At 38.3% G+C, this 14,320-nt stretch overlaps 1 protein-coding gene across 7 annotated transcripts in view; it reads right to left on the minus strand.

Annotated features, from left to right (window-relative positions):
• The window catches only part of LOC116249642 (proteasome activator subunit 4-like), a 54,151-nt gene extending 41,283 nt beyond the window's left edge, over positions 1-12,868 (minus strand). For 4 of the 7 annotated variants that reach the window (XM_031622813.2, XM_031622814.1, XM_031622817.1 and 1 more), the window contains exons 1-10: positions 12,638-12,868; positions 7,343-7,445; positions 6,575-6,687; positions 4,719-4,841; positions 3,308-3,409; positions 3,060-3,225; positions 2,406-2,522; positions 1,772-1,839; positions 1,589-1,690; positions 1,272-1,488 (exon numbers count right to left, since the gene is read on the minus strand). In XM_031622813.2, the coding sequence (XP_031478673.1) occupies positions 1,272-1,488; positions 1,589-1,690; positions 1,772-1,839; positions 2,406-2,522; positions 3,060-3,225; positions 3,308-3,409; positions 4,719-4,841; positions 6,575-6,687; positions 7,343-7,445; positions 12,638-12,798 (1,272 nt within the window). In that variant the 5' untranslated portion in view covers positions 12,799-12,868. Of the gene's footprint in view, positions 1-1,271; positions 1,489-1,588; positions 1,691-1,771; positions 1,840-2,405; positions 2,523-3,059; positions 3,226-3,307; positions 3,410-4,718; positions 4,842-6,574; positions 6,688-7,342; positions 7,446-7,667; positions 9,275-12,637 lie in introns of those variants that run through there. The other 3 variants (XM_050076638.1, XM_031622815.2, XM_031622816.2) reach the window with 3 other exon arrangements.
• Between the last annotated feature and the right edge of the window lie 1,452 nt (positions 12,869-14,320).

Raw genomic sequence — 14,320 nt, forward strand, 5'->3', positions numbered from 1 at the left:
CTGAACGGTCATTATGTTCAAGAACAATACAAACAAAACCATAAGTCTATCATTTGTATCCTCTGAATATCAGTTAGTGGACTTTTTCACCAAAGCCTTGGCACCCCCAGATTTTTCCCTTTTCTTATAAACTTTTGGTTATTACACCATAAGTTTAAGGGAGATATTAAAATATGTTCTTTATTACTTGTCACTATGTACTGTGCATACACACTCCACATAGAACATACTATATATCATGCGTACTCTGCAGACACACACACACACATAATATATGCATACGTGTGTGTGTGTGTGTGTGTGTGTGTGTCAAGAAAATGGACATGCATATTGAACATCTTCCAAAGTTTTTTTATGATAGCAAAAGCACAAAATATAATGCTAGCAGTCACATGTTCCATGAAAGAAACAAGCATATTGAGCTGGACAGACATTGTGGTCAAGAAGAATACAAAGAAAACCATAAGTCTACCATTTGTATCCTCTGAATATCAGTTAGTGGACTTCTTCACCAAAGCCTTGTCACCACCTGTTTTTTTCCCTTTTCTTATAAACTTTTGGTTATTACACCATAAGTTTAAGGGAAATATTAAAATATGTTCTTTCTTACTTGTGTCTATGTACTGTGCATACACTCTCTACATAGTACATACTACAAACTATATATCATGCACACTCTACAGACCACATACATACATACATACATATATATATATATATATATAGTTTTTCTTGTGCATTTTTCTTCTTCTCCTATTTCTTCACTTTTTTTCAAACAAAAAAGGGCTGATCTGAGCTAGCTGAGCTGCTGAGGTCTAGCTCCAACGGCATGGTTGAGCTAGCTCCTCTTTCTCTTGGCCGTATAAATAAAGGTTGAAGCTCTCCCTTGTGTATGGCTTGTGATCCCCAGTCATTAATGAATTAATGAATTATTTTTCAGATCTGTTTGGTAAGTGATTTGTGAAGTGCTTGCTCTCTTTCTCTTTGAGATTGTCTGGTGGATTTGCATTATAGATTCTTGTGAGCCCATTGCTAAGTGTGGATTCTTTTCGAATCTCTTCGTGAGCTTCTCGAGGCCATTTCATTACAAACACAGGCATGAACCTTGTGTTGTCATTGTTCTCCAAAAAGGCAAAACTCAGATATGCAACTGAAAACAAACTTTAAACCACAGTGTAAAATGAAACTAAATGGTTGCAAAATGACTTATGCATGCCATTGAACATAGTAACTATAGCCCATAATAATTACTTTGTCATTAAAATACTCACAGTCTCTAATGCCAAATGGAATCGAGATATCATGGAGGGAATCATCAAAGATGGCTCTATATATGACAAAATGGAAATTGAAGCAGCAGCAACTTCAGAAAAAGATTTGTCCTCATTATACTGGGCACGAACTATAAACCGCAACACAACCTTGATAAAAGCAACTTGTTCTGATTTTCCAAGGGAAATTTGAGAGTTTTTTCCTTTCAACAGATTCCTACAAAAAAATATGTCCTTACAAGAAAAAAATCTCACAGATAAGGAAATAAAATCTCTGACCACAATAGCAGGAGAAGAGAGCAAAAATAGGTTCATACTGCTGCTCTTTTTCTAGCCGCTTCTTGAAGGTAATCACTAAATAATATAAAAAAGCTTCTAGCACATCTGTCCAGTGGCCATCATTGGAGGGGTGGTAGAATCTAAGGGAAGAAGCAAAACCCAAGTCATAAAGATGCAAACAAGCAGGCATTAACAATATAACATTTATAGGAAGGACATACTGTTCCAAGCGAGTTGCCAATTTCCCAAAAAACTCCTGAGCAGAACCTCCTGGCTTTAGAAGGTAGACCTGTGCAATACGCATGAAGTTCACAGTTTTTCTTAGCTTCAAATTGAAGGCAACTAAAATCATAGTCACAAATAGTGTTTCGGAGTTTTAAACACGAGGTTTTTCTTGGGTATAATACGGCAAGCTTAAAAAAGAGAAACAAGGGAAAAATATGGTAAATTTTTAAAAGTTTTAAAAAACTAAAATTGGGGAAAAATTAAAATAAGTGAGAAACTAATAACACAAATATAAAAAAAATAAGTAGATTTGCAACAAATAAAAAATGAAAAATGAAAAAAAAAACTGTTTGAATTAAAAAACGTAAAAAAATGAAAAAAGCGATAAAAACACAAAAAAGAGAAAAAAACGTGTTCTTTTAACATTTTTTTTCAAAAAACGTGTTTTTTTAAGTTTTAAACGACAATTTAATTTATCACGTTTTTTTGGAAAAAAAACGTGTTTTTTATGACACTGGTTCACACTACATTTGGTTTAAATGAATCATCACAAGAAGTACATGAAATGCCCACAAAATCTTGCTAGTGTCAAGCATGTGAAACAAAAAGGAAACATAAACTTTCACTTACAATGGATTTTGCGACAACCTTGGCAGCAACAGGCACAACACTAAGGTATAAAAACATATTATTATTTGGTGCCTCAAGGGGAAATGGGTACACACCATTTTCGTTTTCCACAGGAACCTGTTTAAGCATAAAATAGGTTAGCACTGGTGAAACAACAGTAAACATTTTCTTAGCTTCAAATTGAAGGCAACTAAAATGATGCCATGAGCTAATTATATCACAAGTCACCTTGCTTGCCTCTAATAGTATCCAATCAACCCAGGAAATTTTAAGTTTCGCTATTGAAAAACTTGAGTCTCTTATTCTTTTAGTGATTTATTCAAAGATGTCAATATAGACAATCAATACAAAGAGCTTCATCAAATGTTATGATCTAATAGATCAAACCATGTCCTTCTCAGTGCCCTAGAGGAAAATCAATGTGGTTAAGCAGAAGCAGGGAAGAAAAAAAACTTAACAAGATCAGGCCTGATAATTTTACACAAGATAAAGAAGAAAGCAATACATCTTAAAATGTGCAATGCTCTAAGCCCCTAACTGAAGCAAATTATAACAGAATTCCAAAATAAAATTGCCACAAACTGGTTAAACCAGAAAAAGCTCTAGCCCATAAACATAAAAGGTGCACTATCCTAACATGAATACACCACGTACCTCAAACATATTCATGTAATGTGTAAATATTTCTGGCAAAAATCCTTCCCAATCCACTGAACTGCAGTTCCTTATGCATCGGCCAATAAGATCAGCCCATTTAACTTCCCAAAATTCAGAATGTGGATTCAAAACCCAGAGATCTAAACAAGTTTGAATATAGCTACTGCCATACAAAAGAAGCCCATTTTCAATTGTCAATTGTCAATGGAAGCCAATTAATTACACAAAACGTAAGAAGATCATACTTCGAAATGTATGCTTGATTCTCTGAGTTTGTTGGGAGGAATAAACTGATTAACCCTAAGCCTTCAAAGGATGAGCCGTGCCATGGATTGTCTAAGAAGGGTCTGCATATAGTTTCCTCATTAAATAACAGTAAAGGACTTCAGGAAAGATATTAGTGAAATGCTGACGTAAGAACTGAAATCACAAAACTGTTATATGTAGGTTAAAGATATAAATTTCAAGATTTTTATTGTAAACATTTGGAACTTGGATGCATGTGTGCATAAAGATTATTTCTATATTTTCCTTTACCAATTTTGATTTGTTATTTAATCTTCAAGTTCATCAATCTATTGGTCACAGGCTAAAGATGTAAATTTCAAAAGTTTTACTGTAATCATTTGGAAGATGGATGCATTTATAATTTTATACATAAAGGTTATCTCTATGTTTTTCTTCACCAACTTTGATTGTTTATTTAGTCTTCAAAAAGAGCTGTAAGTTAATCAATCTATTGCTCAATGGGACTAACAGCCCAAAAACGTGCTATTTACTGCTTCTCGAGCAAGATTGTCAAGTGTGAAGAAACTATTAGCCCACAAAAATTCTCCACTATGTGGTAATATTCACAGAAGACTATATAAAGGATCTTCCATCATCACTTCCACAGGTTGCACTACGTTTACAAAGAGAGCTCCATAGTAACCATGAGAAAGTTGCTAAGTTCTCCAAGAAATGAAATTATTATTTCCTATAACACGTCATCAAGATTAGATCAGCCATAAAGCATTAGGATAACAAAAAACTGCCAACCCAAGATGCATCTCATTTCACAAAAACATAATCAAGTATGTTAGGAGTTAGGACTATGGAGAAGACGTCAAAAATTATACTAATATGAGTCGACCAACAAGATGTCTTCGAAAAGCAAATCAAGGATCTCATAAACCACGACAGGAAAAAGAAAGAATAACCAAGAAACTTGGAAATGCAATATCTTTTCTCGAAGTGTAAAGGGAAAGATGCATATGTTATACACAAATATGCAGTGTCTTGAAATTGAAAAAAACAATTAACTGTAACAATATTGCAGGACCTCCATGGAGACTTTCCATGTAGTTGTTCAATCCAGTAGATAAATTATTTTGGCTATGTGAAAGAAGAAGAGGGGCCTTATGAAATTTTGAAAAAAAAAAATCTAAAGATTCAAGTAATCAAGAAAAAAACAAAAGTAAAAAGTTTCAGCAGGAATGAGGTATGGCACTAATAACCACAAACTAGATCTGATAAAAGCATATAAATGGAAAACCGAAAAAGGCAAACAAAGATGATGATGCAGTGCAATAGCAAATTAGCACAAGGCCGGCAAAAATATTTTTTCAAGAACTTCCATGTGATTACATGTCGATTTTGAGAGTAACAAATGCTTACTCAAACTCTGACCATATCTCAGCTGCGGAACCCGAAGGGAAAAAAGCTCGGCAACATTGTACAAGTGATATGAATATCTTAAAATGTTGTTCTCTCAAACTCCAACCTTCAGCACCAGGATTCCTGCTACACCAGTAATACCAGACAATCAGAAGAAAGACCAAGTTAGCCCTAAAATCTGTGGAAAGTTATCTACATGATTAATAAGAAGAACACGTGAAAACAAAAAAAAGGAAAACAAAGTTTCCATCAAATCTGCAAAGAAAAGACAAAGAAAATGATGATGGCCATGACGGAAAGGAAAAAGATAAGTAAAAAACGAGCACAAACATTGTGTTAAAACATATGTATACATGCCATAATGGTTGTCTAAGAAAAGCCCACGATGGCTGGCATTCTTAGGGAACTTTTGGAATCGCTGAAGCATGAAAAAGCAATAAGCTTATAATGCTTTTTTAATAGGTTGGGATGCATACCACGTTAGGCAAAGAATTTTCGTTCACAAGTGAGATTAATGACTTGTATTTTGTTGATCTAGAGAGCTCGCAGCATTCTAAACTTCACGAAATCAAATATAAAACACCTACTGCAGATAGACAGATTAACTTTTTGTCACTGAAGCCCTCAAACATATCATTCATGATAAATGTCTTCCAGAAAAGTGGACGACAAATAGAATCCGACTTTGAAAAATAATGTGCTATAAACTTCACGAAATCAAATATAAAACGACTATTGCAGATAGACAGATCAACTTTTTGTCACTGAAGCCCTCAAAATTTCAAATATATCATTCATGATAAATGTCTTCCAGAAAAGTGGACGACAAATAGAATCTGACTTTGAAAAATAATGCATTCTAAACTTCACGAAATCAAATATAAAACGCCTAAGATAGACAGACCAACTTTTTGTCACTTAAGCCCTCAAACATATCATTCATGATAAATGTCTTCCAGAAAAGTGGACGACAAATAGAATCTGACTTTGAAAAATAATTTTATACGTAACCTAATAAATAATCACTCAAGTTGCTTAATATTTAATATTTACTTATGTACTCTCTCTCTCTCTCCCCCTCTCTCTCTCTCTCTCTATATATATATATATATATATTCGTCAGTCTGATTACATCAACTAAAAAGAATCGTACATCCAAGTGAAAACTAGAAAAGATGCACTATGAGTGAGAGATTAAGCAATGCGTCAAGGTGATTTGTTTCAATCGTCCTTAGATTACAAATAGAAAACATAATTGCTAACCCACAATACAAAAGCACTTTCCGAGGACGACCAAAAGCATCTAAAAATGCAACTACTTTAAGGGGGCGCACGCAAATGCAGAAACAACTGTCGTTTCATGCAGACCAGACAATCAATTGATCAAATCAAAATTACCCCACCAAAGATCATAAGCTCCTCTTCCTGAGGCGAAGATCAAGAGAGTACATGGGCAAAATTCATGGAACGAAAATTGGACAAGGAATTTAACAGAAATGACATCAGATAATCTCATCTGCAACAAACAAAATTAATTTAGCAACGACGTGGAATGAAAAATCGAACATTATAAAATCAGTTTAACCATAAGTTAAGAATTATCGCTGTGTCTCTTAATGAATCATCGGTACTATAAAATCTGTCAATAGCAAAATTCTGGTCATTGTGACATTTCTACGGTAGTTGGAGGTCTGTTGTTAAATTATAATAATGGAAATATAATAAACAATACGATGCGAATACCAAGAGTAATCGTAGCTGATCATCTTAATACAACAAGAACCTTTTAGATTAAACTAGGAAGAGACTAATGTTAGTAAAGTTAATGGAAACAAACTCAAACTTGTGAGTACTACCTGGCAAGGTGAGTCTTCAACAAAGTACTATAGAGAGGTCGCCAAGGAACTTTCAAGGTCAGACTCTTCTTGTATTTCTTCAGCAGTCTGATCAGAATATTTCCCCATCTAACCTACATTGGCATTTAAAAAAGGTATTGTGACAAACAAAATATGGCTTTACAGAAAAACACAACCTATGACCTATCCATATTGAAGTTTCATGCCCCACGTAAAAGAGAAAGAAAACGCATAAAGCAGGTACTTCCATGGGAGAAGACGCATTTGTCGTGTGCATGTATGCTGTTTTGCCGTTGGCCTTACATCTCGATAAGTTTCATTACGGGAAATATTCTTTGAACCTATGGAAGTTCGAAAGTTTTTTTTCCTTCATTTTTTTCCTTTTTTATTTTTTTAGGTTTGTTGAGTTTTTTCTGAATTTTTCACCTTTTGTGTTCTATTTTTATTGGTAGATATAGTTTTAACGAGTCCAGTTCACAAATAATATCGAGCTCCGATTTGCTGAATCTTTTTGCTAATAGGCTTGATTATAAACCAACTTTGTCAACAATAGTATTTATATAGTTTCCCCACCTTACACTCGAAGATTTAGTAGTAGCCTTGAATTTTATGGACCTTCAATGGGTATAGAAGTGGCCGATTCAATATAATCTACAGTTCTTTGACCCCCTTAATTGCGACGTGAATCGAATTGAGTGCGGCCGATGTGATTAAAATCGAGTCTGGGACCCATCCGAGCGCCTAGAAAGTAAAAAGGAAAAACTTTACCTGGACAAAAAGCTTGTCATGTGAACGAAGAAATATATCAAAGCCAATTTCTATCAGAGCCTTCACGTCTTCCAATAAAATCTCGCTTCTTGCTTCCAGGTAACTGCAAGAAACCGACAAATTGGTCCTCACTGATCTGATATTACCGGTAACTCATTTTACATGCATTCAGCAACACAGAACAACAGAAAATTGACTTCCGAAAAGGAACATTTCACGAAAACGTTCTCGTTTCAGATTCGCTGAAAAGCCAGTTCAATTAGCAAACCCAACTAAGATAAAGAAATGATACACACATGCTTGAAAATAGTAGCCGAGAGGTAACCTTGCTTCTGCAGATCTGCATTTCTGAAAAAGTTTTGTCTGACCAGTTCAGGGTGTACTGATCGACCCCGTCCAGGTAAACATCACTTCAGGGCGTACTGGATGATGCAAAGCTTCACCGGCATACACTCCTCAATGAGTCAATCGGACGGGGTAAAATATTTTCACTCACCCTACATAGAAAAATATTCTTGCATTTCTTTTTATCCCATCAGAAGCCCCTACGACTAAATATGCAGCCAACTTTCTTATTCGCCAGAAGGTTTCTGATTATTTGAACAGCACCAATCCGCGCGCGTCAAGATTTTGCATCAACATTACAAAAGTAAACGCTATCAACATAGCAAAGTAAGGGAACTACTCCACGTAACTTGCTTCACCTATGCAACCCACCCAACTCACAACGTTTTTCACTTGAATAATCCCTCGGTCGAGTTTCAGGAGACTATTTTGAGGTCATGTTTACCAAGTTTGAGCCAAGGGAAATGCCCCAAGTATGGCTCCCTGCAAGGCTGTAGCCTGGGGACGTGACTTCCCATCCACACGTAAAAACAGGGAAAAAAAAGTTGGAAATACGAGACAGGAGTGGAACTTCATTTTCAGATTTCTGATAAGCATCTTGTGATGATTAATCTCTTCCTCAATGGCTTGTTCCAAGTTTTTGGATTGTTGTAATTCACTTGAAGGTCTTAACGTACCATGATAGATGAAAAGACCATGTGCAATGGTAGCTGTGGAAACTGAAAACAGCCTAGCATCTCCCAGAACTTGGTCGACCAGAGTGACATTGGAGAGGATTATGGTGCAATAGCTTTTCGGTACGTGAGGCCCATATTTTTTAGGGAGAGACGGACTCTAGTCGAAAGAGGTGACCCAGGATTATGGAGCCAGGACAATCCATGACACTCCAGCACAATTGCATTTTTCTCTTTGAAGGGAGAATGAAACATGATGAGTTAAAGACGATGCCTTTACAGCTAAACCTGCCACGAATTCCAGATCTTGACTATCTGATGACAGAAATGTGGGCCAGATCATAGTCATAAATCGCGTTACTGGGAAACCTAGGCATGTATATCCATGAAGCTTTTGGTGTTCCCCTTGAAATTTAAAAGTGGCATATATGTGCTATGTAAATATAAAGAAAAAGAAACGTGTCATATCAACTAATTATCCAATACATTTCTGATAACTTTAAACTTGGTTATCTTTAGAGGTGATGTTGGATAGCTAGAGTCATCCTTCACTTATATATAAGAAAATCTTAGGGACATCAAATCTAGGCCATCGAATTCTAAATCTGAATTGCCTATTTTTCCCATCTTTTTCTCATTCTCTCTCTTTCCCTCTCACACTCTCTCTCATCTTCTCAGGGGAGGCCGACGGCTCGTCTTCCGGCGTCTCACTTTCATCTCTCTCACATTTTGAAGACAGGAGCCCCGCTGGCTCCTGCCCCGTCACGACGCCACTAGGCGGGTCCGCCAGCGATGGAGGGGAGGAGAACCAGCGGCTCCCCCAGCCATCGCCGGTGGCACCAGTGCCCTTTGGCGGCATCGATGCAGTCCGGCCAGCCTGCCGCCGGCCGCCAAAGGTGGCTTTCTTGAGAGAGAGAGAGAAGACAGAGAGGAAGGAAGAGAAAAAGAGGGAGAAAGTTGAACAAACTTGAGCCATCTATCTAAGATGGATGGTTCACATTAATATATATATATATATATATATATATATATATATATATATAAATCAGAAAGAGAATTTCATGCTAAGATGATTTCTAACGAAGCAAAATTAATATCAAGAAAGAAAAAAAATCTTTTTTTTGTGACACATGGCTAATAGACACCCACATACGTATATATATTGAAAGCCTAGACGGATACTGTATTAGCAGTTATCAAAATTATAAATGCGAGCCTACGCAAGTCCAAACGTTAGACTACGTATGTTTTTACTCATCTTGCCTAAAAGAATGAATTAGCTCATGTGCATCTCATTTTCTTGACAACCAGAATATTAGTGAGCCTTCTTTTACGAACCCAACAGCGAAAAAGATTCTTCTATTGTTTTGCCAGCCCTGGCATCGGGCCGGGTCAGGCTGTCTCGGCCCGAAAAAAGTGACAAAAGATAAGCCTGGGCCAACTCGAAACCCGGCCCATTTTTAACCGGACCAGGTCAGGCCAAGCCGATGAAGTATCCGGCCTCGAGCTTAAGATTATTGAGATTATGCCTGAGGCCAGATTATTGAGATTATGCCTGAGGCCCGCCCGGCCTGATTGCTGCTGCCATGAGCTCTGCTTTTCCCTGCTGCCGTGAAGGGTTTCACTCAGCAACCTTTCAAGCTTTTCCCCCTTGTTTTTCAGTCGTTCTTTCCTCCCTTGATTTTCATCTTCTTTTGGAAGCTATTAAGCGAACACCCACTAAAATTTGCCGTGGAGATTAACAGAGACCTAGAGGATTTCAACAAGAAGAGTACTCGCTTAGACAGCATGGTTGACGAATACAAGTGCCGGCTAGCGGTTGAGAGTGAAACTCACTGCCATTAGAAGGAAAAGAGACATACACCTCTCTCTCTCTCTCTCTCTCTCTCTCTGTTGCTTTTCTTTTCTTGGTTTTTTTTCCCTTTTCTTGGTTGCTAGAATGATGGGAGATAGAGGAGAAACTCAAACGAAGAAGCACTCTGTCATCATCATCAGACCCATAGCGCCACGAGAGGAAACAAGAGGGATTGTGCTTGTATCCAGCAAATTTCTAAAGGCCCTAACCCTTCCCAACCCTAACCCCAATCCAATCCCAAGAATGTTAGATATGGAACGCCTATCAACCCCTCACAACCACAACCGCAGCCGCCGTCATCTCCCCCAACACCGTCAAGCTCACCACAGTCCCAAAATCAACCGCCGCATCCTCTTTGCCAGCCACTTCCCACCACCAACCTCTGCCGGCTACAACGGACTCAGCACCCGCAACCTCCACTCCGTCTCACTCCCCACGGCGTTCCTTCTCTGCTGCCTTTGACCAAGGATGCCCGGATTTGATAACACGAAAAACCCTAAAGTCCTAACTTTGCCAGCCACTTCCCACCACCAACCTCTGCCGGCTACAACGGACTCAGCACCCGCAACCTCCACTCCGTCTCACTCCCCACGGCGTTCCTTCTCTGCTGCCTTTGACCAAGGATGCCCGGATTTGATAACACGGAAAACCCTAAGTCCTAACATTTATTGCTTTTACTAAGTCGGGTTTACCGGGCCGTCGATGGTAACACATTCAAGCCTGAGCCCGACCCGTTAAAAGTAACGGGCCGGCCGGGCCCTATAAGATGAGCCCAATAAGGGTTTTTTTTAGGGCCCGGGCCCAAGCAGGGCCGAGGGTACCCGGCGGCGGCCTGGCCTGGTGTCCAAGCTTAGCTGGCCTAGCAGCAGCAGAATTATACGCATTATACGCAGACCTGATCATGAAAGCACTTCCAAGCTAAAGCTTAGTCATGACCGGATCCAAACAGGGACATTTTTACTGGTAGGTCAACGTCACGGTCCACAGCCCGGTTGAAGCAGAACAGGATCCAGGTTCAGATACAAATGGGTAAGGAGGTTCAATAAGACAAGCCAACTCGAACTCAGTCAGTTAAACTTGACTCAAACTCAACTCATTTAATAAATGAATCAAGTTTGAGTTAAAAAATAAATTCCAACTAAGTAAACAAGTCAAATTGGAGATAGGCTTGCTCAGCTCGCTAAACTCGATTAAGCTCGTTAAGAGAATATGTAAAGAACATTTTGCATTATCATCGCAACAAACAAATAGTTCCCAGTGGCTTCCCTCCTTGGCTAGCAAGGGTCAGACTTTGGAGTTCAAACCTGTTCGTTACCACTCATATTGAAGACGATAATTTTTAATAAATTTAATAAAAGGTTCGGGTAACTTAAGCCAAATCTCTGTTCCAGTTTAATCAAGCCAAATTGAGCCAAGTTCCAAACTTTTGAAGCTCGAGCTAGTGAACTTGAGTTTGAGTCAAGTTCGACTCTTTGACGCTCAAGCCGAGTTCCAGCTGGCTCAGCTACAAATGAGGGAACAACAAGCGTCCGCAATTAAAAACAAATTTTCTTATAATTCTTATTGAAAGTGTAAATCTAATACTTTGGAATTGAGAAAGTTTTGGTCGAGGCACTTTTTGGATCTTGTCCGCCGACCGATTTCATTAAGCATATTTGGATCCAGCTCGGATCGCATCCATTCATACCAGACCCGTTAAGCATCGGACAAGGAATTTATTTCGCAATCTATAGTTCTACGACGAAAATTTCAACTCCTCTAGCAAATACAACCAAAAGCAAAAAAATAAAAGCTCAGAAACACCTCGAATTCCCAATTGATTAATGATGTACTATGCTTATTCCTTACAAAACTGCAACGGCTAAGAGAGAAGGAATCAAGAAAAGAGTCCAACGCAACGGGAAACCCGGTAGCGTCTTCTCACCGCCGTAATTGGACCGTAGGTACGGTAGGCAAAGTCCTGGACAGTCAGGCCCTCCTCTCTTCTTGATTGTTTTCTGTTGAAAACCGTCAAGAAGAGAGGGGAGGGCCATACCTACGTTCCAATTCCGGCGGTGAGAAGAGAGGGACAAAAAGGTTTTCCACGTAATAAATCAACAAAAGAAAGGGATGAAAAAGGACAGACAGGAAAAGATGATGAAGGAAAACAATTCACGGAATCAAGATCAAAAATCATTCGTGAAATCGAAATTCTCCCTTCTTCATTCTCAACGAATCTGAGAACCAGCAATCTTCGTGAAAACCAATAACTCGAAGGCGGAAAGAAATTTTCACGGACCCAAAGTGATCGCTGCCTTCATCATCATCATCAACGAAACGCGAAGTTCTCGAACAGCAATAACTCGTAACGCGATAAAACTTTCAAGAATCCACTTAGCGAGAAGCATCGAAGAAAAGGGAAAGAAGAGCTCGAAAACTTACAGGTCGATTATCGAGATCCATTTCAGGGTAGAATAGACGGAATCCGGGGAATCTGGGAGCCATGAGTCCCTCACCGAGCGGACGACGAGACCGAAGGTGCGGGCCTCGTCCTTGCACTTCTCCGCGACAGGAGGAGGAAGCCACGCATTGTAGAGGTGCATCCTCTCTCTCTCTCTTTCCCTCTCTCCCTCCCTCCCTCTTCGCAGGAGTCTTCCTACAGTTCAGAAGCAGTCGTCGGCATCATTGAAAATCGTTCATCTCCTCTCTTGGATCAATTTATAGGAGCAGGTGGAGGAGAACCGGGAAACTTTTTCTCCTTCCCTCCTTCGAATCCGTGCCTTCACCTTTCAAAAATTACATACAAGCGCGGACGAACTTCTTAATTCTCAGACAACATGTGCGCCAGCGTAGGAGGACCTGCTCCGATGTGGGGCCAAAAGCCATTAAAGTTAGTACAAAATAAAATGGGTATGGTCGAAAATGACAGGACCTCCCTACCAATTCTGACCTACCTGCAGCCTCAAACAAAAGTTTTTACTAATATATCAAATATTTGTTTTTATTGATTGTGGAAGTGACGGAACCATATGTGGCATGATGTGGGCAATTGCCCACACTTGTCTGTTTTTATTTTTTATGTTGCTGTTTTTAAATATTTAATTATATATATATATATATATATATTCATATGCTCTGAAAGTTTTAAATTAGTGTTTTTCCTTAAGATATAAATTGCTTGGGACTTAACCCTTGGAGCCCATAGTTTTTGTCAATATCCAACCTGTTGCTACTTAAGCACCTATTTTTTAATTCCAGTTGATGACGAACATGTTGGTTTATTTTAAATAGACGACCCATATTATCTGAATTTTTTATAGGAATATTGTCTTTCCTGACGGCTACCGGATGTATGCTTGAACTTCCCTTGCCTTTCTTCAAGAAATGATAAAGTGAAGGCAATACTTAATTCTGAAAAACAATGAGTAAAATATAAAATTTTGAAGATTATGTGCATTATTTTAAAAAAAAGAAATTATAACTTGGGGTTCCTAAATTGACTTTTTAACAAATACAGTATTAAAAAAATTCAATATGTAGGTCTGCTCAACTTTGAGACTAAAAAGATATCCCTTTTTTTTTTTTTTTTTTTGGCCAAGTTTGGTTAGAAGAGTTTTTCATTTTCAAGTGGATACTTTTCCATTACTGAACGAGCGAGAATGGATTACAACTCGACCACTACGAAAGAGCCAAAAGCCGGTCGACATTTTTAACCATATAATACAACATGGGCATTAATTGGGAAGGGCCATGTCGCACGGACTTGCCAAACTTGTATTTATTATCTTCTATAATATACTTGGACCATCGTCGTCAAGTGGGTCGCACAAATTCAAATAAGGGAAATTCCCTTCCTCGATCTTACGTTTTATTTACAATTTAAATGAAAAGATTAGTTATTACATTTTTTTAATAAGGGCACAATGTCATAAATACTATTAAATGAAGGCTTGAAGCGATAGCCAAAACAATATCTGTGAAGCAATATGGTAAGTCTTAAGCTCTTGCACGAACAGAGACTAAAAGAAAAATCATTTCCAAGTTCCAACGGAAGAAATTTGTGCACAAGAAAGTTTTCCACAACTGGTCAAACTTTTATTCAGGAGGCATGAAATCTTTCTCTTC

The sequence above is a fragment of the Nymphaea colorata genome, chromosome 3 (assembly GCF_008831285.2).
Source record: "Nymphaea colorata isolate Beijing-Zhang1983 chromosome 3, ASM883128v2, whole genome shotgun sequence".
NCBI classification, from domain to species: domain Eukaryota; kingdom Viridiplantae; phylum Streptophyta; class Magnoliopsida; order Nymphaeales; family Nymphaeaceae; genus Nymphaea; species Nymphaea colorata.